The 27518-nt window shown below is 33.5% G+C and overlaps 1 protein-coding gene across 9 annotated transcripts in view; it reads left to right on the top strand.

Annotated features, from left to right (window-relative positions):
- The window catches only part of RFX3 (regulatory factor X3), a 130960-nt gene that overhangs the window by 72413 nt on the left and 31029 nt on the right, over positions 1 to 27518 (top strand). For 7 of the 9 annotated variants that reach the window (XM_040656271.2, XM_046905746.1, XM_046905748.1 and 4 more), the window contains 3 exons: positions 5521 to 5618; positions 16142 to 16400; positions 25120 to 25194. In XM_040656271.2, the coding sequence (XP_040512205.1) occupies positions 5521 to 5618; positions 16142 to 16400; positions 25120 to 25194 (432 nt within the window). The remainder of the gene's footprint in view (positions 1 to 5520; positions 5619 to 16141; positions 16401 to 25119; positions 25195 to 27518) is intronic. The other 2 variants (XM_015280206.4, XM_046905747.1) reach the window with 1 other exon arrangement.

Below are 27518 nucleotides of genomic sequence, written 5' to 3'. Positions count from 1 at the left end.
GAATTTTACTTTGTTCTAGATACTGTAATGTGCAGTTGTCTATCTACAACAGTGTGGTGGTTTCTGAAACTTCTGTATTTTCACTTGTATTTTTATTTATTAACAGTTCTTAATTTATAAGGTCATTTTAGAATTTGAAATTACTGTCACAGTACCAGTGTGTTTTTTTCAATGCTCAGAAGATACCATAGAACCATAGAATCATAGAATTACTGGAGTTGGATTCCATCCTAAAAGGTCATCTAGTACAACTCCTTTCCAATGAACAGGAGCACATGCATCTAAATTAGGCTGCTCAAAGCCCTGTCCAGCCTGACCTTGGGTGTCTCCAAGGACAGGACATCCACCACCTCTCTTGGCAACCTGATCCAATACCTCACAACCCGTATCATAAACAACTTTTTTTTCTATCCAACCTGTCTCCCCTCTTTCAATTTGAAACCATTTTCCCCTTGTCTTATCACAACAGACCCTGCAAAAGAGCCCGTTCTCTCCTTTCTTGTTGCTCTGAAAGGCTGTTATCAGGTCTACCTGGAGCTTTCTCCAGGCTGAACAGCCCCAGCTCTCTCAGCCTGTCCTCATAGGGTAGGTGTTCCATCCCTTCGGTCATTTTTGAGGCCTTCTTCTGGGAGAGTAATCACTCCTGGACAGATGACTCCACAGCTGGATGCAGATCTCCAGGCGTGATCTCATTAGTGCAGAGTAGAGGTGAAGGATCACTCCCTTGACCTGCTGGCCACACTTCTTTTGTGCAGCCCAGGCTGTAGTTGGCTTTCTGAGCTGTGGGGGCACATTGCTGGCTGGTGTCCAGCTTGCCATCCACCAGTACCCCTAGGCCCTTTTCAGCAGGTCTGTGGTCCATCCCTACATCCCCCAGCTTGTACTGATAGTGGGAGTTGCTGCGACCTGAGTGTGAGACCTTGCACTTTGTTGAACCTCATGAACTTCACCTGGGCCCACTGCTCAAGCCTGTCTTGGTCTGGATGGCATCCCATCCCTCACATATGTCAACCACACCACACAGTTTGTTGTCATCTGCAAACTTGCTGAGGGTACACTCAATCTCCCTGTCGATGTCATTGATTAAGATACTAAAGGGCGTTGGTAGTGATTCCTGAGGACACCACTCTTCAAATTCTGCTGTATGTATCTATGCTATATTTTTTTGCAAATATAAAATTTTGGCCCATAATAGGAGCCACTGCATAAGGATGGAATAAGAACATTTCTCCTCTACAGCTATATTGAATCATTGTGTCTTTTGAGCAGAAGAGTACCTCCTGATATTTTCAGCTAACACAAATCCCTAATTTTCACATGGCTAGTATAAATATGGATCTCATAAAACCCTACTATGGAACTCCACAGCAGAAAAAAATAAAAATTCAATTACTGAAAATCTCAGATTACATTTTACTCAATACTGCAGTGGCGGTGGTTGGTTTTGTGCTGCACAGAAACAGTCACTGTTAAACTATGATGGAGGAGATTGGTGACTGAACAAAAATGTATACATGCAAGCAAAAAGTATCAAGAGTAAGACCGAAGTGTTGAGAGTGTAATTAAATTGTCTTAATAGTTGAAGGAATTTTCTCAGTTTGCTTCCTCAAATAGGGGGATTTTTCATTAACATATCATTGTTTTTTTGACAGGCGCTTTAGCACAGAACAGCAAACTTCTAAAGATTAAAAATTAACTGCACTTTGTATTTTAAGCCACGAAGAGTAGAAGGATTGAAGAAATAAAACAAAAATAATCATATAGTCAGTTTTATAAAAATATATCAATGCATCTAAAGTTGAACAAAGCAATTATTGTAGTCAGCATGCACTGTGGCCATCACCTCATGAAGTAATTGTTTCATTAAACTGGAGATGTAGACTTCTGCTAATCAAAATTAGTCTTAATGCAAAATCATGCTCAGCATAAGAGAAACATAATCACAAGCTCTCATTAAGCATTATATACATATCAATGTGCTTAGAATATTACAGCATATGCTATTTATATTTTGTTTGCCAAAAGAATTCCAGACTAATGAGAGTACAAAAATTATTTTTATAGCTAAGGATAGAAAATAATGCATATGTAAGTGTTTGCACAGACACTGTGAATATGTTCTCTTTACAGTGAGGTTTAAAATTCTTTATATATTTCACTCTGATTTTCTATTCTTTGTTTACTAGTGCTTTGAACATCAGCACTTTATCAAAATTCTCTCTTGAATTTCCTTTACTCTTATAAGTATTTTCTGCATTTCAGAGTGCTTTTGTTCACTTTCTTTTTTGACAAATTCTTGTAGATACAACATAAGTTAGTCACTCATTTGTTCCTTTCAGAATTCATAATTAAGAATATAATTTATTTTTCTTCAACTAGTAATTATAACACATGCATATTGAAATAAGTTTTCATTTTTCTCTTGTTCTCCTGGACCATTTCAGCTGCTTACTTCTAATCCTGTTCCAGTTATTTCAGGCTAGAATCACTGAAGCAAGAGGAATGAAAGATCCTCTGTTTGGCCTTATTTAACCCATTATTTCCTATGCCATCCAGTTAATATTCTCTTCTCTAGCTGACAGTAACAACAATTCTGATAACTGAATCATCAGTCCACCCCAAGAACACAGAATTATTAAATATGAGCATTGATACTTAGTAATAAATATTTCATAACTATTTCATTGTGTTTTCAATCTGAAACAATTAAATTCTTAGAGGAGTTTTGCGGGTATGTGTTGTCTTTTTCTTTTTTTTTTTTTTTAGTACAAGAGAGGCATTTTCATTTAGGTAACAGTTAAATGTTCTCTCTGTCATTCTTGTTTTCTGCACGTAATAAAATGTGCAGAAAAAATGATAAATAGAAGAAAACATTTTTTTTTTTGCAGTTTACATAAACAATGATTTTTTTTTCCTGTGGTGTTTAGTTTCCTGCTAGATAAATTCTCCTAAAATACTTTTATATATGTATGCACTTGATTTTTTCCCTCCCTGAAGATGAATGAAAAAATAATAATAATCCAAAGGCGCTTAAATTAATTTAAGTAACTGAAGAAAAAAAAAAATAGAAGAAAAGTGCCTAGATCCACAAAGGAAAGTAAGATGTTTTGATTAGGACTGTATTTCAACCATTCCGTAATACTGACTGAAAAAAAAATATTTTATTGGTCTAAGCAGGTAATATTAATAATGGTAGTATTTGCATATTAGGCTAATAGATAGTGTATTTTTAAAAAAAGTTTGTAATAATTCAATTTTAAAAACATTTTTTATATATTTTCTTCTATAACTCTTTGAATAGTTGGGTTGTTTTTTTTTTCTCCAAATCAGAAATTAAACAAGTTTTGAAAACTTTCAGTTTCCTAATAGATACTGATAATCTAACAGATGCTAAGCTTTAAAACCTTCTATATATTCTAAACTCTTCCTCCTTGCAGTGTCCTCTCTTTACTATGGTAATGGTCTTGCACAGTGCTGTATCCAAAGTTTTTGAAATGGGAGCAGCTTGCATCCAAGAGCATTATATTCTTATGACAAGAATATAATAGCTTGTACAAATTGGGAACATGATCTGCATTTGCTGACAGGAAGTATGCAGGTTGCGGGGAGGAAATAAATTCCTTTTATTAATAAAACACAGTAGTGTTCTGTTGTTTTTTTCATAGTGAGTAAGCCATGTTCAGTGCATTTGAGCAGGGAGTGAAGTGCTTTTTGGGAGAGGTTGAATGGAAACATTTTAATAATGGCATAATTTCACGTTTCTCTAGCTTTACTACTGGGACAGAAAATGGAACAAATCCATTACATAACAGGTGACAAATTACTGGTTCTAAGAACAAAGCCTGCTTTAAAGATATTTTCTCAATATGTGAGTTAGGAAGTGCTCTGATCACTCTTCCATCAATTACCGGTCATTTTAGAACTAGAATCACCAAAAAAGAAGAGATACTTTTAGAGTTAGGCTTTGAAACCACTGTGATCTGTGGCATCTATATTTCACAGAGAGGCACGTAAACATTTTACATTTACAAGAACATTCAGAAATGTTCTTAAAGCCTTCTTTTTGAAGTGGAGAATTTGTATTTCAGGTTTATATGCCAATTATATAGATGATTTATGTGACAAATCAGAATGCTTTAACTTTTTATAGATATTTTAACCATCATACAGTGCATCACCATTTCTATTGCTCTAGTAAAGCTGGATTCAAAACACTGTTAGTTTTCTGAATTTGGATTTTAATACTGAACTAAGAAAAACTTCCTGTGAAGATCTAGATTTTCCTTTCACAATCTGAGCCAATACTGTAGTACTCTATGAAATTTATGATTATATTAAAACTCTCTAGACTATTATGGAGTTAAGGTATTAAAATGAAAATATTCTTATAGAGCTCTTGGGAGATGATCCATCAAGTGTTTGAGACTCAAATATGTCTGCTGTTTGCAATTCTCAGGTGCAACTGGATCATGATGAAGTAGCAAAACATCTGAGAAAAACAGCAGTCAATTACATATAGTTTACATAAAATCTACTGCATAAATGTGCACACTGTCACTTGCTTTATTCAGTTCCTACTGCAAGGTTTGCTATCTATGAAGTCTTTCAGTCATTTTACTTCCTTTAGATTCTAGACTGCACTTGAGCAAAAATACAGCTTCTCTCAACAATAGCTCATGTAAAATATGGATTTCTTAATCTCTGCTATAGCAGAAGACAAAAAATTAAGGCTAGACAGGAAATATGCATAACCCGAAGCTGCTTTACATAACATATGAGTCAAAGTAATTGTCCGATGATATGCTTTAACAAGGCAGACGTGCTATCTTAGCAACATAGATGAAAATAATAACAACTTATTGCTTCCTTTTTGTTTATCTCATTAACATTAGAAACAGCTATCCTTGGAGTGTGTTGTAGCTGCTGATATTCTTGAAGAAGTGTTACACAGAATGGGGTTTCTTATCCATTGGCATACCTTTGAGTCAAAACATTACTCGAAAAAGCCTCTTACTACTGTAGTTTAACTCCAATTAAACAAATGCTAAACTATTTTGATCTCAACTTTTATTTCTGAATTTAGTGCAGCACACTGTAGCTGTGTATTTTTGGACATATTAATGGACATCATTACATCTATATATTAAGATTTGTATTATTCAGATTTAAGTGGAATAAGGGAAAGCACTTGTGGTCAAAGGATACCTTTCTCTTTACTAAATGTAATTCCTTGTTGCAAAGCATACTTATGATTTTTTTTATCCTTTTATGTTTTTAGTTAGTTCTGTCTCTAGCAGTGAAGTACATGTGCTGCATGAACATTCATTTTCAATGTTAAGATTCTTTATACTAGACTTAAAATATAAGCATTTTGTAAAAACAGTATTCTTCTGTACTGTGTCATAGCTTTTGTAATTACAAGAACAGTGACTTCCCATATTGTTTAGAAGCCAGGAAATGCACTGAAGCTTTGGTCCTTCTTTTTATCATAGTATCTCTATTTTATGATGTTGTTTTCAGGTGCAGCAAGTGCAAACTGTACAGCAAGTACAGCATGTCTACCCAACCCAGGTTCAGTATGTGGAAGGAAGCGACACAGTCTACACTAATGGAGCTATGTAAGTTGGCAAATGATTAACATTTGAATGTTTACTAAAATGTAAAGTTAAATATATATTGTCAATGAGATTCTTTCAACAACTGTATTTTAAGCTGGAAAGAAAAATGATTGAATCAAAACTATCATTATTTGAAAGCTGAATTCAGTTTATTAAGAAATAACTGTTGTGTAAAAAGAATTCTTGTGATTGTTTTAGTTGGTCTTAAATGAAATTACATATCCAGCATAGTGCTTTTTGAAGAAGCGCCTTTTAGGTCTATGAGTAAGTTTTGCTGTTAACTTTATTATAGCATTACCATCTTTGTAAAAAAGATCTCTTCCCATAGGCTTTCTGTCTTCTTGGCTGCAGTTCTAGTGGTAAATACATAAAATCCTGCAATGGCTGGATTTTTATTAGCTAAAGTAATAATGTAATTTAACTCCTTTATTTAATAAAACAATAAAAATACTTTTTCCAGAGGAATAGGAGAGGCAGAGGAAGGAGGGTAACACTGTTTTGTTTTGCTGATTTAAATCTTTAGCCTCTTTTCTGGCTATTACTGTATCTTTCCTGCTCACCTGAACATGCTTTTTCACCATCAAGTTCTCTTCACCATTATGCAAGTTTAGATACATAGAATGAATAATCTGTGGGACCATTGGAGGTTATCTAGTTTCATCCCTGACTTGAAGCAGGACAACATGAGACAGCAGTGTGTGCTTGCAGCCCGAAAGGTAAACATTAGCCTGGGTTGCATTGAAAGAGGGGAGGCCAGCAGGATGAGGGAGGTCACTGTCTCCTTCTGCTCTGCCCCATCTGGAGTATTGCATCCAGGCCTGGGGCCTCCAACACAGAAAGGATATGGAGCTGTTTGAGAGGGTCCAGAGGAGGGCCATGAGGATGATCAGAGGGCTGGAGTACCTCTCCTTGGAAGAAAAGTTGAAGGAACTGGGCATGGAGGAGGCTCAGGGGTGACTTCATTGCTGCCTTCTGGTACTTAAGAGAGATGATAATCAGAACAGGGACTGACTTTTTACACATAGTGATAGTGACAGAACAAGGAGGAATGGTTTTAAAGAGGAGAGATAAAGATTAGATATTAGGAAGAAATTTTTCGCTCAGTGGATGGTGAGGCATTGGAACAGATTACCCAGAGAAGGTTACCCTTGTGGTGTTTAAGACCAGGTTGGATGGGGCCCTGGAAGCCTGATCTGGTGGGTGGCAAACCTGCTCATGGCAAGGGTGTTCAAACTGGATCATCTTTAAGGTCGCCTCCCACCTGAGCAATTCAAACACATATGTAAGAAAAATACAGGAGGAGTGGGTGGCTGGGAAAAATAAGTATTAAAAAACCTCTGAATCGATAAACAACCTTAAAATACTGTTTGCATACAGGAGGCTATACATTTAAATTCATGCTGCTGATATAGCTGCTAGCCATTTCTTCTCTAAACAGTGCTTCAAAAATAGGTAGAAATAGGAACTTGCTTGTATAACATAGCTTGTACTTCTTTAATGAGTGAATCACTTTTAAGTGATGATTGTAATGTTTCTGAAAGTGTTACCATTTGTTTTCCATGAATTAAAGATAAACGTTTTTCAACACTAGGAAACTTTCATTAAGTTAATATTTAATGTGGAATAAGTTTTCTAAAAAAGAATTGATGCCAACATTTCCTCTTTCCTAGATGACAATTTGAAAACTAATTTGAATCTTGTAATTTGAAAACTAATTATCAATCTTGTAAGGTGGGCCCTTCAGTGTTTCATACTTTCATCCATTGAATGTCACTGACTCAGTAAGCATCTTCCCCTGATATTAATAATCCTTCAGGGGATGAAGTAATTATGGCCCTTCATTAGAATTTTTAAAAAGAATGAATCCTCTACATTGTTGTTCCTGTTTAAACAGAAGAATTCAAACTTCTAGAATATCCAGTCCTGGATTTGAAGTAGTCCATGGTTACTTGTTACTGTTAGAATAAATCTACAGTTATCCATGGTTTTTTTTTTGTTTTTTTTTTTGGTGGGGGGGAGAAGTTGAGGGGGAGGTGTTTCTGTATCTGAAAATATTTGTTAGTTTCTGTAGAACCAGTCAATGGGATATAGCACCTAGCTAATGCTCACTTAGCAAGTGAGCCTAATCCAGATTGTCTTTCCCTCATATAGAAGGAAAATTTACCAATGATAAAATTTCGTTTTCAGAATTTTTAGTTTTAGAACATCAACCTTTCTGGAGATTTTTTTTTTTCCATTGAGAATAGAACTGATGTTTGTTTTTACTAAGAATTTTTAAAGCATGTCTTGTGAAATTCATTTTCCTTTATACTTTCATGCTTCAGATTAAGAATGGCGAATGTTGCTTACATAAATGGAAATTATTGAACTTACGTGCAACATGCTACGCCATTTATTTGTCAGGAACGGGGTTCTAGGTTGCTGTTGGCTAGCTTCCTTAAGAGAATAGAGAATTAGTTTTCTATTTGCTATTTTTATCATTACCTAAGTTAAATGGTTTAAAAAAAAGTAATATGTTTCTCCTTTGCTTGTTTTGCCACTGGATTTGCTTGTTTAGAGCTACATCAATGTGGGGGTGACATTTTAAAACTTCTGAAAGTGAACCAAAGCTTACTACATCCCTAAACAAAGCTGACCCAGGCTGTATGGAGTTCTGCTGTGACAGAAAACACAGAGGCCAACCTCTCTTATGCTAAAAATATTTGGGCAAGTGTTTAGATTGCAGTTCATTTTTTCTATCCATCATACTGAGATGTGTGAAAGGCAAGCTTCTTGGATCCTGACATAGAACTATGATAGAGCCAATTCGTCAACATACTCCTACTCTGTTGCACTTTCAGCAAACAGAGTTAGATTTGTAGATGATGTGTTTGTCAGGAGCGATCACTTCTTTGTCTTTTGGGTTGTTTTCCTATGATTATATATTTGATTTATTTTATGACTATGCTAAATCAAAATCTGAATTGTAACTCAAATCAGATATAGGATATATTGTATAATTTACCCTAGTAATGAAACTCGTAATCTGCAACTCATAGTTAAGGTGAAGACATTAATTAAGTGTACAGTTTTACTGGGATAAAAGTTCCAGTATGTCTGATGAGTTACCCTTTATTACAAAATAAAGTGCATGTAAACTAGCGTGAACCCGTATACAATAGCAACAAAGGATGCACTTTAAATATTTAGGAGGAATACCTGAATCAATTACCTGATTCTTTATACTGGTGGGAAGTTTGTTGGGTTTCACTTAACATTACTTGGTTTTACTGTATTTCTGGGCATAATGATGTTACAGGGGTTGTACTGTGAGGCTTATCACGTACTTGAGAATAGTTGATGTTATCTACAGTTGTTTATGGTTAATAACACATTTGCTTGTCAAGCACATCACTTTACCTTGAAGCTAAAATGAATTGTTGCACTGACATGTGCAGGTTTGTCTGAATAGATAAAGAATATTGTGGTTGCACCTGTACTAGACATGAACTTTTTTCTTTCTTAACCTGTAGTGTTTAATAATGTATGTAATGTGATTATTCTCAAAATAGACATTTTTTTTCCACCAATTCTTGTATAACAAAGAGAGTCTAGTTGTTCAAATTGTCTAGGAATTGATAATGCTGCTGAATCCAAATTGTAGCCTTTATTCCTCACATTATTCACTAATTTGTGGTACTATAATTTTTATAGTTTATGTGGACAACACACACCTTTTATACAAAAACAACAATTTACTGTTTCTCTAATTGAAGTCTTTTCTTTTATCTGCCTGATAAAAGAGCTATTATGAATACAGTTCAAATTGTTAGTTTCTTGGAATCTTTCCAGTACTTGCTAGCATCTATCCCCTTTTCACTGATGTTATGCTTACCATTCCACTACCCCCATGCATACGCAGGTCAATGGCTTCCATGTGAGGAGGAATTACAGCAAGTTATCACTGTCACAGTTTCTATGCCTAGACAAGATTCATTAGTGATGGAGTCTTTTTACTTATACTGGATCCTCTTGCAGCAATTCTCTGTATGTTTTCTAACAGAAAAGCATTCATTCTTCTGTGGTTTCCATTTCTGTTTTGCACCTTAATTTACTAGATATGACGTGTTTTACATTTGCTGGATTCTTACTGAATATGGTCATCTCATACGCATAGTGCTCTTTGCTACATTTTGATTCTAGGGTCATGGATTGTTTATTCTACACAGAATAGCTATTTTACGTTACTGCCTGTTATTTAGAGAAATGCATCAGCACTGGCATAACAATAATTTCCATACCGCATGATTGTACTAAGCTAAATTAAGACTGAAACAGGTTACATAGCATTTAGCTGACTGTAAATGTTACAGCTAAGTTAGAACAAAGGTCTAGTTCAGCATAGGTTATGTCCAGACAAAGGATGCCTGACAAGCCAAAGTCTTGAGGTCTAGTAGATTTAGTACAAACCCTGTTCCTAACATTGGCAATAGCGTATTTCTTGGATTCTAGGACAGTTCCACTTCACCATCAGAATTTTTAGAGGACTGCAACTCACAGCCCTTATCTTTCTAAATTACTGATGATGAGAATACCACTAGCAAGGATTCTCCAATGTTTTCATTTCTTCGTTCTCTGGTTTATAGATTTTCCTACAGTTGTGCATTGTGTGCACTTTTATAATTTTATTTTCATGCGGCAAAAGATCTTGGACTGACTATGGAAGTTCTCAATAATCAGTAATGGCTGTCAGTAACGTATTTACATTTTGATTATGACTCTTCAAGAAAATTATCAGTGAGTAAGAACTAATACAAATTTCCTTATATTGAATAATGCAGCTCTATTTTAAGTAAATTTTATAAAGCTGAATCTAGCTGATATATTTTAAATTTCCAAATACATAAAAAATATATGCATAAAGAAGGTCAAGTTTTTATCATTATGAAGCAAATTGCATACTTTTAATTTTTGTTCTTTGTTTGCAGATGTGTTACTTAGGATTTCATAATATGGGTTTTGATCTTTGTAAAAGGGGGATTGGTGGAAAGAAGCACTGTTTTATCAGTACTTCCATCTCTGGCTGTCTTTAGAGACATTGAGGAGGCTTTTATGGAAGAAGTTTATTATTTCATTGTGTTTGATCTGTTGTGAAAAATCCCTGAATTAATAGTCTGGTTACAGGAGTGGCTTTTTTTGTGGGGAGGCGGAAGACAGAGTGAAGTTGATGACGTAGCCCACCCCATTATCATTTAATTGCTGTATCATGTTCTGTTGTATAAGGTGTTAGGGCGTACAGTACTTCCCCTTCTTCACATGGCATACAGTACACAGCCTTCAGAGGCTGCAGCAGTTCATTGGCTTCATTGAGGCCTTCTCTCCATATTAGAAAAAAAAAATTGTTCTCTGTAGTTTTCATGAAACTCACTGTCAGCTTTGGGACTACAGGAATATGCTGAAATGTTAAAGAATATGATATTTTTCCGATGGGTAATTGACTTTCTCGGGTTTTTTTGTTTTTGTTTTTGTTTTTTTGCACAGAGGTTTTCTGCCATACCGCAATAGCATAGCATTGATCATGAGCATTAGCTACTCTGCATTTAAATAGCAATGTTACATTTATCTACTACAGCTAAAACATTTGAAATCTTATTTCTCATCTACTGTTTTTCATATTTAGAATATCAGTAAATAAGTTAACTAAATACCACTAAAGGCTAACATTCATTACAGAAATGATAGAAAAGAAATACTTAAATGCCTACCTGCTGCAGTGGTGTGGGCAATCCATCCCAAAACCCAACTGAGTATTTCAGAATTTATAACTAGATTATTAACATTATTATTATAATGCTCATTTATTTAAGATAGAATTACAGAAAAATGAAACATTTGACACTGAGAGGCTGTACAGCTTCTGTGGAGGGCTGCTAATATTTCAATTTGTACAGTATAAATGTAAACATCTTCAGCTAAAAAAAAAAGTGCATTCTGTCCAGTCCTTTTTTTTCCTAGTTGGTGCCTTTAATTGATAATGAGAATGCAATTCCTAATTACTTATTTTGCAAGACACAGAAGTTACTGGTATATATTTTCAATTTGAAACCTAATTTAATATGCTAAGTTCACTTGAGTTAACTTATCTGGTATTCTAACCAAGTCCTAGTAAATGAAATAAATGTTTGTTGGTTGTTTTTTCTTTTTTTTTTCTTTTTTTTTTTTCCTTTTTTTTTCCTTTTTTTTTTTCTTTTACGAAGATGTAGAGTAATGGAAAAAATCCTTCAGCAAGGTAGACATCTCTAAGAGATAAACTGGCATAATTGTATAGGTGATGCTTTCTAGGCAAAAATGGGAAAGGTCTCATCAGTTATTTGTTCAGAGAAAATCTGGAGCTGTGATCAGCTCATGTAAATACTGAGACATAATGGGATGACAGAAGCACAGATTTATAGTAGTAAATAGATCAGAGTCTTGACATATACATAGAACCAAATAATAGATGCAGCTTGGAAGAAATTATTTCCCATGTGCATGTGCACACTGAAAACTGATGGAGAAGATAGCTAGATTTACTCCTTCACTGTTGTTTTTAATTCTTTTCTCAAAGTGACAGAATATTTGAAGGGACAGAATTGTCCTTAAAAGCTAAATTTAATAGTAGTATGTCTGTGTCAGTAATAAAATGCAGGGCACTTATTTCTAAGGTCAGTGCAGAGGCACAATGAATTTAGAAATCAATCCGCTTTCATGTGCCAAAAAATATAATTTTAATAACAACATTATTACACAGCTCCATGTGTGTTATTTCTAGCATTATGTTTGGCAAGTCATGATAAAGAGGGAGGTGATTCTGGCCCTCAACTCTGCTCTAGTGAAACCCCAGCTGGAGTACAGCATCCAGTTCTGGGGCTCCCAGCATAAGAAGGACATTGAGCTGTTGGAGCATGTCCAGAGGAGGGCCACAGAGGATCAGAGAGCTGAAGCACCTCCCCTGCAAGGGCAGACCAAGAGCGATGGAGCTGTTCTGTCTACAGAAAGGAAAGCTCAGGGGACCGTATAGCAGCCTTCCAGTACCAGAAGGGGGCCTACAGGAAAGGTCCGGGAGGACTTTTTATAAGGACATGTAGCAACAGGATGAGAGAAAATGGCTTTAAACTGGAAGAGGGTAGATTTAAATTAGATATTAGGAGGAAATTCTTTACTCTGAGGGTGGTGAGACACTGGAACAGGTTGCCCAGTGAGGTTGTGGATGCCCCTTCCCTGGAGGTGCTCAAAGCCAGGATGGATGGGGCTTTGAGCAACCTGGTCTAGAGGGAAGTGTCCCTGCCAATTGCAGGGAGGTTGGAACTAGGTGATCTTGAAGGTCCCTTCCAACCCAAACCATTCTATGATTCTGTGATAAAATCTAAGAAATAAGGTATAACAAGGTGAATTATAATACCTTGCAATCCTAGTCCAGCTCATGGTAGTCTCATTAACTTCCAGTGTGGTATCTTGACTTTGTGTGATATACTCTCTAGTTAAATACTGTTGCACAACCTTTTGGAAGCTAGGATCTTGTAGCCTAATGTATTTGGAACTCTGATGAACTTTCTAATGCCACATTCTAATAAATACCAAATGTCACAATATTTTTGTAGGAGTAACTGTTAGATTCTGTTTCCTAACTTGTATCTCAAGCCATGGTGTATCACCAACGTAATCTTCATAAAGATCCAGAAGATTTTACTTCTGCTGGGTTTAAATATGCAACAGTACAAGAAAATAAGAGATGGTGCTGTGGCAACTTTTGCAATGGGAAAGAAATGACGGTATGCCAGATTATTTGAAGATGCATTACATATTTGTGCTGCAAGTGCTGTGGAGAAGTAGGATATAACTTCCTTATTTCAGGTTGTCCTTTGTGTGTATCTGAAGAGTATAACATCATATTTTTCTCTTTGCACAGTTTTGTGTTGAGAGCTCACGTTGTATTCAATGACGTTAAAACCTATGAGTTACTGGTTTCCATAGCATCATCTCATCCGGTTGGTATAGCCTGCATTTTTGGTTTCCAGATTAATTCATTTTTATTATAGTTATTTAAGAAGCTCTTTGCTGAGTTGCAATTATCATTGCATGTAATAATAACACTTTTATTTCACTTTTAATTACATCATTGGTCTCTGTTGCTGAAGATTTGCCTTATCATCTACAATAATCAGGTATACTGGAAGAACCTGATGTAAACCTGGTTGTTGGAACAAAGATGTTTATCTCAAAGTCCAACCTATCTGTCTACCCCAAAGATTGTTCTTGGTCCAGTCATAAGAAGTAGCTATAAGCTGATTTAGGTGTTCTAGTACAACCAGTCCTTATTTAGAGACTATACATGATTTGTAGATCGGAACAAGTTAAAAGCAAACAGACATTTCTTTTTCCCTACCCTTTCCACACAGAGTGACTTACTTTTCTTCTGAAACATCGAGCACTTTCTATACTTTGCATATGTCCAAAGTACTTCTTTAATTTCATTTCTACAAGTGTGGTGTGTCTTGCTCATGTCCTTTGGACAGTCTGTTTCTTTTAGCCATATCTGATTTTACCATCAACATCTCTGTCCTCTCATTCATTGTCATACTCTACTGATGCTTCATAGAATATTTCTCTTCTGGGAGAAACTACAGTGCTCCCTTCCCTCACAAACATTTTGCTCAACTGTTTATTTTTCACTTCCACTACTACCTTTTTCTAGATTGACCCCTACTGCATAGGGGTAAATTCTGTAAATTCAGTAATTTTTATGTTTCCAAGGCAGATGCAACACCAGCTCTGCTAGCAGTTATCTTTCTCATTACGAGGTAAGCAATATTTCAATGCTATCACAAGGTATCACAGTGATACCTTGGCTTGATTAAACAGGTGAATCACGACCTGCATGGTACCTAAATACATGCAAAGGCTATTGTAATGCAAAGAACAACTGATTTTACTTTTCCAAATAAATATTAATAGATTAGCTGTCTACTTTAGCATTGTTCCCAAATGAACTATTTTGCTTTGGTTTCAGGAGACTGCAAGGCATTTCTTGTAGATTAACTTGTAGATTAACTTCCAAGTTTTTTACTGCTGATTTTGAAGCTTTTGAAATACTCCAGATAAAGAAAAAATTGACTAAGTAGCTTAAAGAGGGGTGAGAAGAAATAATATAGTATGAGGCTTATAACACTTTCAGGATTTGAAACCTAAAGTTTTGAAATTTCTCTAAGTTTCTGAAGTCTGCAGCCATAGTAAAAATTCTGACTTTGTTGATAAGGTGCCATATGTTCTTCACTTGTTTTAAAAGTGATGATTTGCTGAAGTTAAGGAAGGAATCATTACCTCTAAGTCTATTATTTACTAATTGAGCTTATGTAAGCTTTCATAATTAAAAAAAAAAATCAGAACAACAAGCAGTAATTTTCTATTACCTTTTCTATATATTGATAAGAAACTAATCCTTGTCTAGATAAATGGGAAAAAAAAAACACTGACTTCTAAGCCTTGCACAGATGTATTAATGATCTGCCAACTGCGTAAATACTGAATGCTGCTTCCTCCTCTTGTAGTCTCGGTTACAAACGTCAGAAATTTTTTGTTGTACTTACTTAGTTGCATGGTTTTGCATGATTTTGTGGTTTGTACGATTATAATAAACTAGGCTTATGCAGAAATTTGGCAACTCTTGTCTTTTCTCAGAATCTTACTAGATTTAAAGTGTGTTTATTTGGACAGACTGTATCACAATATAAGCAAATCTAAGTTAATGAGGAACTTTGACATTCAAAAAGGTGTTGTCAGTTGATTACAAGCAACATTACAGATTTTTATAGTTAAGGAATAAAATTAATGGTTAAGTAAATTGATTATTTTCTATCCTTTGACATTTCTATTGTCTTGCTTGCCAAAATACAAATCTTAGCCATTGTGAAATGAGATAAAATTTTCAGGTAGACTTTTCAAAAACAAGGAATTTTGCTTTGAAGTAATGAGTACTATGCAGTTAATAATTTGAAAATATGTTTTGATGAACAACGATAGTGCACAGGAGTGAGTACATATTCAGTAACTCTCTTGGCTGAGATATATATAACTTGTTTGCAATTTTGCAACTTACACGGTATGAAAAGTATATAACATATGGTTAAAATTCAAAATTTTATGTGAGGATTGTAAAAAGTTGAAAGAGGTGGAACTTCACAATTTTTTTTTGCAGTATATTAATTACAGTATGAGGTCTTCGTGTCCATCTTCTCAATTGTTGTCATATTTCCTTTTTCTGCTCCTCTTCAGGTAAGGCTGAAAAATTTTTCTGCAAGGTTTGGTGAATACTTGGTATAAAATTTTTACTGGATTAGTTATTTTGTACATTTATTTGCAGAAATATTCTCTGAGAAGGGATTGTTTGCCAATCTTTTTTAATTTGACTATAGCAATTGCACACACATTACTAGAAATACAACATTTCCCGCAGCTAAATGAACAATACAAATAATTTCTTTTCCTTTTGTTTTCTTTTCTTGAAGCCGATCAACAACTTATCCTTACACAGAAACCCAGATGTACAGCCAAAACACTGGGGGAAATTATTTTGATACTCAAGGAAGTTCGGCGCAAGTGACAACAGTGGTCTCCTCTCATAGCATGGTGGGCACTGGAGGGATTCAGATGGGTGTCACAGGAGGACAACTCATTAGCAGCTCAGGAGGGACCTATTTGATTGGCAATTCAATGGAAAATTCTGGTCATTCAGTGACTCATACAACACGGACTTCCCCAGCTACAGTAAGTATTTCAGACTGATGTGAAATCTTTGGGACTTAGTCATTAAGATGTTCTTTCAGACTGATACGATGTTTGTTTTAGAAAGTACATCAAAGTTATGCTAGCAGACTAAGTACTACACAGCACTTTTTGGTGAAATAAGAAATAAATATATGTATAAACAAGATATAGGCATGAAACTTAAACACAAAGACAGATCCTTCCCAAGATGGGTTGCAAATATTTACATTTTATAAATTAAATTTTTGCACACAAGTAATACCTGTGAATATTTTGGGAATGCTTACATAATAGCGTGTCTGAGGTTAGTATTTTTCTAAAAGAATTCCACCAGCTTTTTTTTTAATTTATTTTAAATAAAAAAGTCTTGTTGAGAATACTTATATTAGTAGATGTAAATATCAAATAATCTAGCTTACAGGTAGTTGATTTTAACTTCCTGCATTTGTTATGTTTTGTATTACTTCAGTGTATGTGTGGTAGCATATTTCAAAATATTCTCATATTTTCAGAATTTTGGCATATTTTTTCCTTTTAACATCTGTTACTCATACATGGTACTTTTCAAAAGCCTGTTGACGAGTTATCTTATAATGCTGCGGGAAGGAGCATGCTGTTAGAATTATGATAAATACTGTTTTGGAACTTAAATATGAACATCAACTCTTCTCTTAAGTGATTACTCAGTTATTTCTTATTCCAGTTAAGAAAATAGGTTTATGCACAGTCTAGCTTTACTGCATAGCCATAATGAATGCTTTTACTCAATTCTTCTGTGTATTTTGATGCAGTTGTAGAGATTTGGAAGTAAAGGGGAGGAGAACTGGGAGACCTAGAGTAAAAAGTTTTGATAAATATACACATTAATCGTTACTCTAAGTGACTAGTAAATTAAGTGACTTCATTTTTGGAAACCAGTGTATCAAGTAAAATCTAGTATTCTTTTAAATTTTATTTGGAATAATGATGAACATTTACAATAGCAGTTAAATGATTCAATAAAATATCTTGATTTTGATTCTTAAGGAAGTTATATTATATATAAAATTTTTGTACAATGTTTAGATGCATTATTTCATACAAACTTTCAGACTACCTTAACTATGTAGTACTATTTTGTGAGAATAAAAATTGCAAAGACTCATAGTGAATGAATTGCATGCATATCAGTAGCTTAGCAGGAGCTGTCAGCTGGTAATAGAATATTGTATTTATATTTAATGATTAAATAAAAAAGAGTATTTGTTAACATTTATATGTGTTTTAAATGAGTTTAATAGGAAAAAAAAACATTTCTGAATTTTGATTTAAATAAAATCAAGACTTTTATTTTTTCTTTAAAGTATTAATTGTTTGAAGGACGTTTCTTGCAGTTTTTGTACATGATTTGTAACTACCAAGCACAGGTAGAACAAGAGTAGTTTTCTGTGGTCACAAGTAAGAAGCAGATCTAGATCAAATAAATTTTGAAAAGTGGTATTACTTTAAAGATTTAGGTGCCAATGATATTTCTATGTTTTTATAGTTGTTTTAAGTTGTTCTGCATTTAAATACAAATATTATCTCTTTCATGCTGGTTTTCTCCTTATTCACTTAAGAACACAGGAAGTTTAGTGTTTTGATTATTGTGTCATAAGTTCAGCTTTTTGCTATAACAGCAAAAGTCAGTCATGAAATATTTATTTGAACTTAAAATCAAATGAGATTTGAATATGTCCAGTAAACAGAAATGTAGATTTAATTTGAAGTTAAATATGCTGAAATTTCTTGAATGGTATCAAAATTCTGTGGTATATTTTACACATTAAAAACATTTTAGATTTCATTGTCAAATTTACAAAATTTAACAAAATCTGAGGTTCATTCTTTAAGCAACAACTTTGTCTTGCTTCATGTATCAAAAAACCAGCCTCTTTTAGTTTGATTACCTTCCGTACTTCCATATCAACTTACTTTTAGGAATATTAAAAATACTACTAATCAAATCATAATGATTAAATTGTATTTTTAACACTAACATTTTCTTCTGTTTGTTTGTTTATTTTAAGGTACTGTTTATTTTGCATAGTATAGTTCTATATGCAAGACATTAGTATATATCAGAAGTAGATTTCTTGCTGTTTAACTGGGCCACAGGTTTTAAATTTTATCATTTTAGGAACTGGATACTTATACTATGGATATTTATATATTCTGGAAACTGAAATATTCAGGGATTAGTTGAAACATAAAAGATTAATAAATATTAATCACAGTCTAAGCTGAATCTTTTGTGTTTCAATATGGTTTAATATAAAACACCAGGTCTGTTTGAGTTTCACTATGCAAAACAGGTCTGTTTGAATTTCACTATGCAAAATATTGCAAAATGCAATATTTTATTTGGATTGCCCCTTAGAAAGCTGGATCTCATTTCTCTCATGATCCTCACTTGATCTTAATCACTATAGCATTTTTCATTCTTATATATAGCATTTATTGAAGACATTAAAATAGCATGTATCAAGGCTGGTTTGCTATTAAAATTTTCAGCAAATATTTCCTAACATTGAATTAGTTAGGAGAATTTTCATGCAGAGAGAAATAAGTGAGATATTACTTATTACGACATATGGCTATCATTGGCTTTGTTTACTCTTGCCATAGAGGTAATAGTTTTGTTTACTGCTTAAAAAAGAGAACTTCATTTGTTCTGTTGTTATTCACCATCACTGATGAAATCATTACCTTTCTATAGTAAGTTGTTATGTTAGATTTTTCTGATGTATTTATCTGCAGTTTAAAAAAAAAAAAAAAAAGGAAGGAAGAAAAAAAAAAAACTTGTTTTAGGTTAAAAGTCCAATGTGCGAAATTAGTATGTGTTATTAACTATGTCTTAGATGAATGAAAATTCAATTTTCTTTTGACCACTTCAAAAAAATTCTTCTATACGCTAATCGGTATAATACACCTAGTGAGCAGGAAAAAAAAATGTTAACATTTTCTTCCATTGTTTTATTTCCATTGATTTAATTGCTTCTTCTCATGGTGTCCTTGGCTCATGTATTAAATTACTCCTCTACTTCCTAAAAATGACTTTTTTTCTCCCAAAGTAGAAAGGCCTTCAGACTATAAGACTTACCTATATCAGATTTTAGGGAGATAAACAACTAAACAATTTTAGAGAGACAAACAACATAAACAACACATTCAGATGTGAATATATGATTGTGTTGAACAAGAGGTGATTCAACTTAGCTGCTTATCTATCTGAAATTAATTTAGATGTTGCAACTTGTATGAAAGATGATTCCCTTTGGTTTACTGGTAGTTATCATTAATGAAGGTGCAGCTATGGTTAGGAGTCTAACTAGAAAATTGAATTGCGTTATTAATAGTGAAATGAAAATCATCTTTCAATCTTTTTTTTCTGTATATGTCTAAAGATTGTTATTGTGATTAAACAGAACGATCTGTTCATATCAATCAACATATTATATATTAGCTTGTTAATAAAGTTTTTAGTAGTAAAGATACTGTTATGCTTGCCTGCCAGTGAGAGGCTCCTCTTTGTTAGTGCTGATTTTTGTAACAAGCTTTAGCACTGACTGTAATTACAGCTGTCACTTATCAATCATCACTAACTATGGGAGGTCTCCAATTACACTGTTGCAGAAGTTTATCCTCTTTAAGGGCACATCTAAATGTATATGAAAATAAAAGCAGAATTAATGTTGATTGTTTGTATTACCACAAATTATTACTTCTCTTAGTAAGTACAATATGCAAAATATGCTCCTAGCTTTAAAGTAAGGATGATACCTACCCAAAATGTGCAATTAATTGAGAGAGAAGAAGAAGAACAGATGAAGTTAGGAAGCCTAGTGTAAAGTTCATATCTTGATAATATAATTTTAGTAGAGCTATTGTAATTATTTTAAGAACAATAAACAGTAAATGTTCTAAGCTGACAGGGTTATAATTTGGAAAATAGTTGAGGTTGTATTAATTAATATTGTTCCCAGTAGAGAAACTCCTTCCAACTCCATTCCTCACTTTTTCTGATAATATGCTGCAGAATTTTTAGTTAGCTGGATCCACTGTATATTTTTTAGTATAAAACAAACTATTTCTGATAAAATCAAAGATGCATAGACATTTATGCTGCAAAGGAATATTAGATCAGGCAGTCTGACCTCTTGCACCGTAACATGTCTTTTGTGGAAAAAGAAGCATCCATTTCTAGATAGGAGAAGGCAGATAAACTCTTTTCTTTCTTCTTTTAAATTAATTGTATTAATGGTCAATCACTACAATTGATAAAGAAATAAAAAAAGATTAAATGTTCTGAATTAGTTCAAGGGTGAGAAAATTAGAGGATTTGATGACCTTGTGCTTTTGTGAACTCCCTTCTCTAAGACTTTTCTCCTTTGATTTCTCCTTGAGAACTCTGGAGCATCACAACTGTCTTCCAGAATAAGAGATAGTTTTCAGTGATGCAGTGTGACCATAGTAATTATTATTTCTCTACCCCTGTGAGTTCTTTGCTGCTCCATTGTATTTCTTGAATTGATTCTGTGCCCCTAACACAAGAGCAGGATAAGGGAGAATGACCTGACAAATCTGTCCTGCATCTGGCTTCACCTTGTTTCTCTTCTGAGCCAGTTTTGCTTTATTTTTCAGTCACTGGCTCTTGTTTATTGTATCTAAAAAGCCTTGTAGCACCTCATTGTTTGTTTCCACCAGATACTTATTCTGTTATTTTTACATACAAATTGAAAATACAGTGTTGTTTGAAACAAAATTTTGGTCAGTGTAGGATTCCAATTATTGATTAAAAAACACTCCATAAAATACTTTTTTTTATTATTATGAAGTATTTGAAATAGATAACTTTGAATCCACAAGAATAATTTCTGTTAGTTCATTGTCTTTTACTTGAAATGCTTAAACTGGATGCAAGATGACTTGTCACTATTTTTATTTTAACAGTCATCATCACTGGAGTGCAGGCATCACCTTTCTGAAGAAGTGGATTTTTCTCATTCTGATTAAATACTTGTTTGTTCTAAAATAGTCAGTATACCTCTCTCTGGCTCTGTCTTGCCACAAATGCTTTCAAATTTGGTGTTAATAATAATCATAATCTGAACTCAGCTTTTCTTTTACCTTCTCACTTTTTATTCTCTTATGTGAGAAATGCAAAGAATATATATGTGATGTTTCCACATATTTTTTAGAGTGACGTGGAGGACTTTTTTTGTTTTTTATGAAGGCATTTGTATCAAATATGGGGGAAACTACCAGAAATAAAACCAGCTTAGAATATGTTTGAAGCTATATATAATGGAGAATAATCTCCAATATACAAAGAACTGGATGATCCTGGGGAGAGAAAGTGGAATTGGTAAGTTAATCTGACCATATGTTTGAGAACCATGAGGAAAGAAGATGGACAGCGTTTTTTCATTTGCAACTTTAGGAAGGAAAAGGTCATCTGATCCAAAACAGAAACATTTTGGATTTTTACTAGCCTGTGGCTGTTCTGCATTCTTTTTCAGATCAATCAAGTCAGGTCTTAAACTTCTGCTAACTGTCTTCTCAATGTCCTCATCACCTCAGAACAACTTATTATAAATACTTTGTGTTAATTAGTTGAATCATGAAAAAGTTCTGCTACTTTTGCCATTGGCTCTTAGGAAGTTATTATACCTACCCGAAACTATTATGTATATTATGTTTATCTATTAACATGTTAATGAAAACTAAGGCATAAACTAACAAGAACAATTAATAACTTCTGAATCAGTAGATCACATAAAAACTGAATGCCTGTATTGGGATCAAACTATTGAATTTATTATGTCAAGGGAAATACCCTTAATCATGAACAACTGTGTCCAAATAAAAGGCAAACTGTGTAAATTGAGGGAGATGTCTCGAATAACAGTTTTCATGACTGTCATGCTCTAATTTAGTCTGTCGATCCTCCTCCCCCCCCACTGCTTATGTTACTATAAAATGTGACTATCATGCAATATTTAACATGGTTATATTCAAGTTATTGTGGGAATGATAGAATTATAGTGTACATCTCAGTTATCAGTCAAAACATTTTAATAAAGAATGTTTTCAGTCTTTTTAAGAGAAGAAAAGGAGAAATGTATGACTGATCACACATTCAAATAAATGAATGTGTAATTCCTTTTTTCATTAAGCACTTCAGATGCAAATATTGTTAGCTGTGCCTGGACTCTCTCAATGTAAATTGCTAGAAATGTAATGATATTAGTCTTCTGTTTGTATTTATGCAAAAAAATAGTTGACATTATTTTCATATTCTAAATATAATAATAAAAATGACTACATTACCTATGTAATTAGTGTTCATATATGTTTGAATGTTGTTTTGGATAGAGATGAAAATGATTTGGTGTCTTAAAAATCTTCCTTCAAATTAAACTATTTTTATGCTGAAAACTACTGAAGATGTGAGTGTATAGCCTACATAGGGAGGTTTATTTTATTAAAAAGAGAGGCATCTGTCAGATAAAGCCAGAGATTCACCTTATGAAAATTTAGACTAGAAATGATGAACAAAATAATTGGTAGTTAGAACAGTTTGTGTTGTGAAATTCGACTCCCTAGAGTATGATGATGACTTATTTTAACTATGGTACTGGTATATTTCTGAGTTTGATGAATTAATTAACATTTTAGTGGTGACCTGCTCTGCTTGGCTTAGGTTATGCAGAAGAAGTGGACTAGTTGATCTTAACATTGTAAAAATCTTGTTTTAAAATCTGGGGATTTGCAAAGACAGAATCACTGTCTTCAGTGGCAATACTGGCAAAAGCTACTTTAAAAAATAACCTCAGCTACGAATTCTCCAAAATGACAAAAAAGAAGGGCTCTTTTTATTTGGTTAATTGCACTGTGCCAGAAGACATTGAAGGAATATAGCAGTGAAGAATGAGTGTCATCTGTAATGCCTGTTTTCTTTCTAAGAGCAATTATTACTACTTCTAACCAATTGGTTATCTTAGCAAACAGGACCACACGTTGCAGCAGCATAAGAAAAGTAGTGCAGTAGCAGGAATGAGGTGTGACTTTAGTGTTGTAGTACTGTTGTAAACCAAGCATTTTTGAACAAGTGACTTTAGATTAAGAATTAGGGCTTATCTATGTATGCATACTTCAGTTGTAGAATCGTGTAAAGAAGGCAAATTCTTACCATCTGTAGCAAATTGATCTTGCTATAATAATGTTTAAACTTGTAGTTTTTATCATGCTACGTGCTTTTAATATTTCAACTTTTCTATGGGATTGAGTATTCTGACCTCATAGTATTTTCCACTGAAGCAAGAAGAAATCAGAATATTAAAGAAAGTTGTTGTCATGTCAGAGTTCATTTTCTTACATAGTAATCATATGCTCAGTACACATCCCTGGAAGTTTTATATAGCTGATAATAAGCAGTTATAGGAAAGAAACAAGAAATGATTTCTCTTAACTCTTGAAATAAAAATCCTGGGCAGTCACGCTGTAAAGAAGGGAGAAGCTAATTTATTATGTGCGTTAAATTTGAATATCAACTGAAGTATTTTTCAGTCTCTGGTATTCAGAGAATGAATTAGTCTAACACTGATAAATTACACCACTAAAATCTTTAGACAGTACTGTGATGTTTGAAGTAGAATGGAAAAGTCTAATTTTAAATGGTCTACAGGGAAAACGATAAGTGGTTTCAAAAACCTGAGTGGCATTTTCCATTGCTTTTGTTTTGGCCATTTAATGTAGCTAATGATATGCCTTTTCTTATTGCACATCCCATTGTCTCTGTCATTTTCAGTGTTGTTCTTGCTTGGTTAAGCTACAGTTAGGTTCCAATTTTACTCTTTAATGTTGTTATAGAGCATGAAAAGATCCATTGATATTCAAAGTGAAAAGATTGAGAATGAATGTGTGAGTGTTTATACATTTGCACTTGGAAAATACTGTATATTTAATTAGCAGTGCGTTGTTCTTTTCCATTTAAAAAGCTAAATTGTTGTGAAAAGATAAGCTATTTTTCAGAAGGCTGGATCCTGCTGTCTGTGTGACTCCTGACTTCTTTTACTTTGGTATTTACTTTGGCATCTGGGGATACTTAGAGAGTGCTGCAGCAGTCAGTGGTGTCTTGTGCTATTGAAGCTAATGTCAGAAAACCTATTAAATTATTTGGGGTTGAGATTTGCTTGTTACTGCAGAAAGAGGAAGTTTTGTTTCTAACTCAGTAGTTTTTTCATTATGGAAACTGCTCTTCCTGTTATAGTTGAAGGGAAAATGTATGGATGCCTGTCTTAAAATTCTGTGTGGAATAATTTTCTTGGTCATAAGCGACACCTTCGTTCAGTCAGGCGTTGTTGTATTTACTTAGGTTTATTCTGTTGGGGATTTCCTATGTTTCAATGTAGCTCTCCAGCAAATCTGCTCTCATTTTGTGAGCAAGCAGGAAGGTAAATTGAATTTTGAGGCTGTGATCCTGCAGCATGTATGCAAGCAAAATGCTTTCTGACCTCACTGGAGAGGTTTGTGTTCACTGAGACCCTAGAGTGACACGATTTAATGGAATGTATGTCCTAGCCAGGAAAAAAAGTAGGCATTTCTATTGATCTGTAAGCAACCTGTCAAAACTTCTCTGATCAGGCTTTTTTACTATCTTGTCTTGAGTCCTTTTTTTAATGACATCTATTATCAGATTGAAATGGCGATTGAGACACTGCAAAAGTCTGATGGTCTGTCCACTCACAGAAGCTCTCTTCTCAACAGCCATGTAAGTTGTCTCTTCTTCACATACGCTCTCTTTTGCTTGTTCTGCATGCTTTGCCTGCCTCTGAATGTTTGTTTATTTTATTACTACCTTGTGCTCTTAATCTTCCCATCTTAGTTGCTTATAATTTTATACTGTGTCTCTCATGGCTTTATTTTGTTAGATCGAATGTCTTGATGGTATCTTGCAGTGTATTATCTGTTTCTAAGGTTTTAAACCTGTGTTAACACAAGTTAACACATTTGTCCGTTTTGCAAACTATAGCGTACATGGTGAGGTATTGTTCAAAATTATGCTAATTAGCTGGCTTTTGACATTTTCAGTAAATATGTCTACAAAGAACAGTCTCTGTACCTTATATTAACTTATGGGTATATGAAAAGGAAGAGAAGAGGCAAACAGCATAACTAAGTAATGTCTTTAGAATATTTTTATATGTTTCTTCATTTGTTCTGAGTAGTGAGCTGATTATGAAATAATTTTGGGATCTTAAAGATTTGTATGACAGCATGGAAAAGAATAGAATATTAGTCTAAAGTATACATATATGTCTTAATTAACTAACTCTTTGTTCACACTCTGCAAATCTTAACAGTTAAGAATTTTCCACACTGGAAGCTTGCAGATGTATGTGCAAGAACATGATCTCCAGATATAGTGATGAAAACAATGATTATATCTGTGAGATGAAAGGAAAAGGGCACAAAGTTAATTTGAATCTTATAATATAAATAATAATATTACTTTGTTTATCTCTAGTCTCTCTTGAAATTGTGTTTTTTTTTCTGTTGATGTTAGCCACTTTATATTTGATATTTTTTCCATATTGATTAGTTTCTATTCACCTTGTCTCTTTTTAATCTTTTCAGCTTTACTAATGTAGTTACATACAAATTCTGTTATTGTTTTACAGTGAAAATTTACTTTTGGTTTGTGGTTTTAATGTAAAAATACAAGGCTGTCACTCAGAAATCAAATTAAAAATCTATGTATTAATAGGTTTTGGATTTTTTTCTGTATGTGTCTGATAACCTCAAAATCATAGCCAGGAGTATTCTGGGTTTTGTGGTTTTGTTTGGTTGGTTTTGGTTTTTGTGTTTTTTTCAGTTGTGGCTGTTTCTGTTTGTTTGTTTTTTAAGAAAATGCCAATATTTAATGAGGAAAGTCGTACTGCATTGTTATACAAAACAATATACAAAACAGACTTTTATATTTTAATATTTTAGATTTTAATTCTTTTGTAAACATCTTTGATGTTTACAAAATAATCGCTTTGAAGATAGGACAACTGAACAATAATAAAATTACTTAAATGTCATTGTAAAAGGGACCATAGCTTTTTTGGCCAAGTGTTAGAGATTTCTCTTAGCATTTGAGCTTATCCACCAGTTGATAAGTTTGTGTTTAATCCTACTTCAAGGTCCAGAATATTGGTACAAAACCAAAAAGAATTACAAAATAATATCCCATGCCCCCTGATCCACTGTACTATTTACAGTGTGTAAGTAGTATCTCTGTAAATTATTACAGAGATGTAATCATGATATTTGTATCCAGATGTCACTGCACTGTCATCATGCAGTTTCTTTCTTGATTGTGAAGATTTACAGAATTATTTGATAGGAATATATCTTTGATTCTGAGAAGAAAAAGAAAAAATACCCCTCTACATATTTTTGTGGCAATCATTTTTTTCTTTCACTTCAGTCATTTTGGAATAAGTTGCTACAATCTAGATCAGACTTACTGAATATGGTACCTATTTAGAAAGCAATGTTTATTGACATTAAACTCAAGTAAGGACAATATGGAGAGTGCTTTGTCTCTTAAACTGTTCTTAAATTTGTCGTTTAATGGTCTAGTTGGCATTTATTAAAACAATTGGCTTTAAAAGTTTTTAAAATAGAATTCTAAATTGTGTATTGAATTAATACTAATTTCCACTTTGCAAGTGATATTAATTTGTGGAAATGGATTTTCACTCTATGATATCTGTATTAGATTTTCTGGGATTTTTTTTTCCCCCTAAATGTGCACTTATTTTAAGGAATTTGCCATTTCTATTCTATTTCTTTTCTTTTATAATTGATTTCTGCATTGATACTTCACAGTTTTACTACTGTTGCAGCTTAGTCAGAGTTGGAGTCAATTTAGCATGTCTGACTGTGCAAATGTTTCATACTTTTAACCATCTTAGCCATACAGTATGGTCAATATTAAAGCCATGATTTGAACCTGAATAGCTCAGTTTTAGAATTATATAATTTAAAAATTGTTTAGAGTACTTTTTATAATATTTGTAAATAATTATCTATTTAAAATTACAT

This window comes from Gallus gallus, chromosome Z (genome assembly GCF_016699485.2).
Source record: "Gallus gallus isolate bGalGal1 chromosome Z, bGalGal1.mat.broiler.GRCg7b, whole genome shotgun sequence".
Lineage (NCBI taxonomy): Eukaryota > Metazoa > Chordata > Aves > Galliformes > Phasianidae > Gallus > Gallus gallus.
The sequence above is the reverse complement of the archived record's forward strand: the minus strand, read 5'-3'. Positions and strand labels throughout refer to the sequence as shown.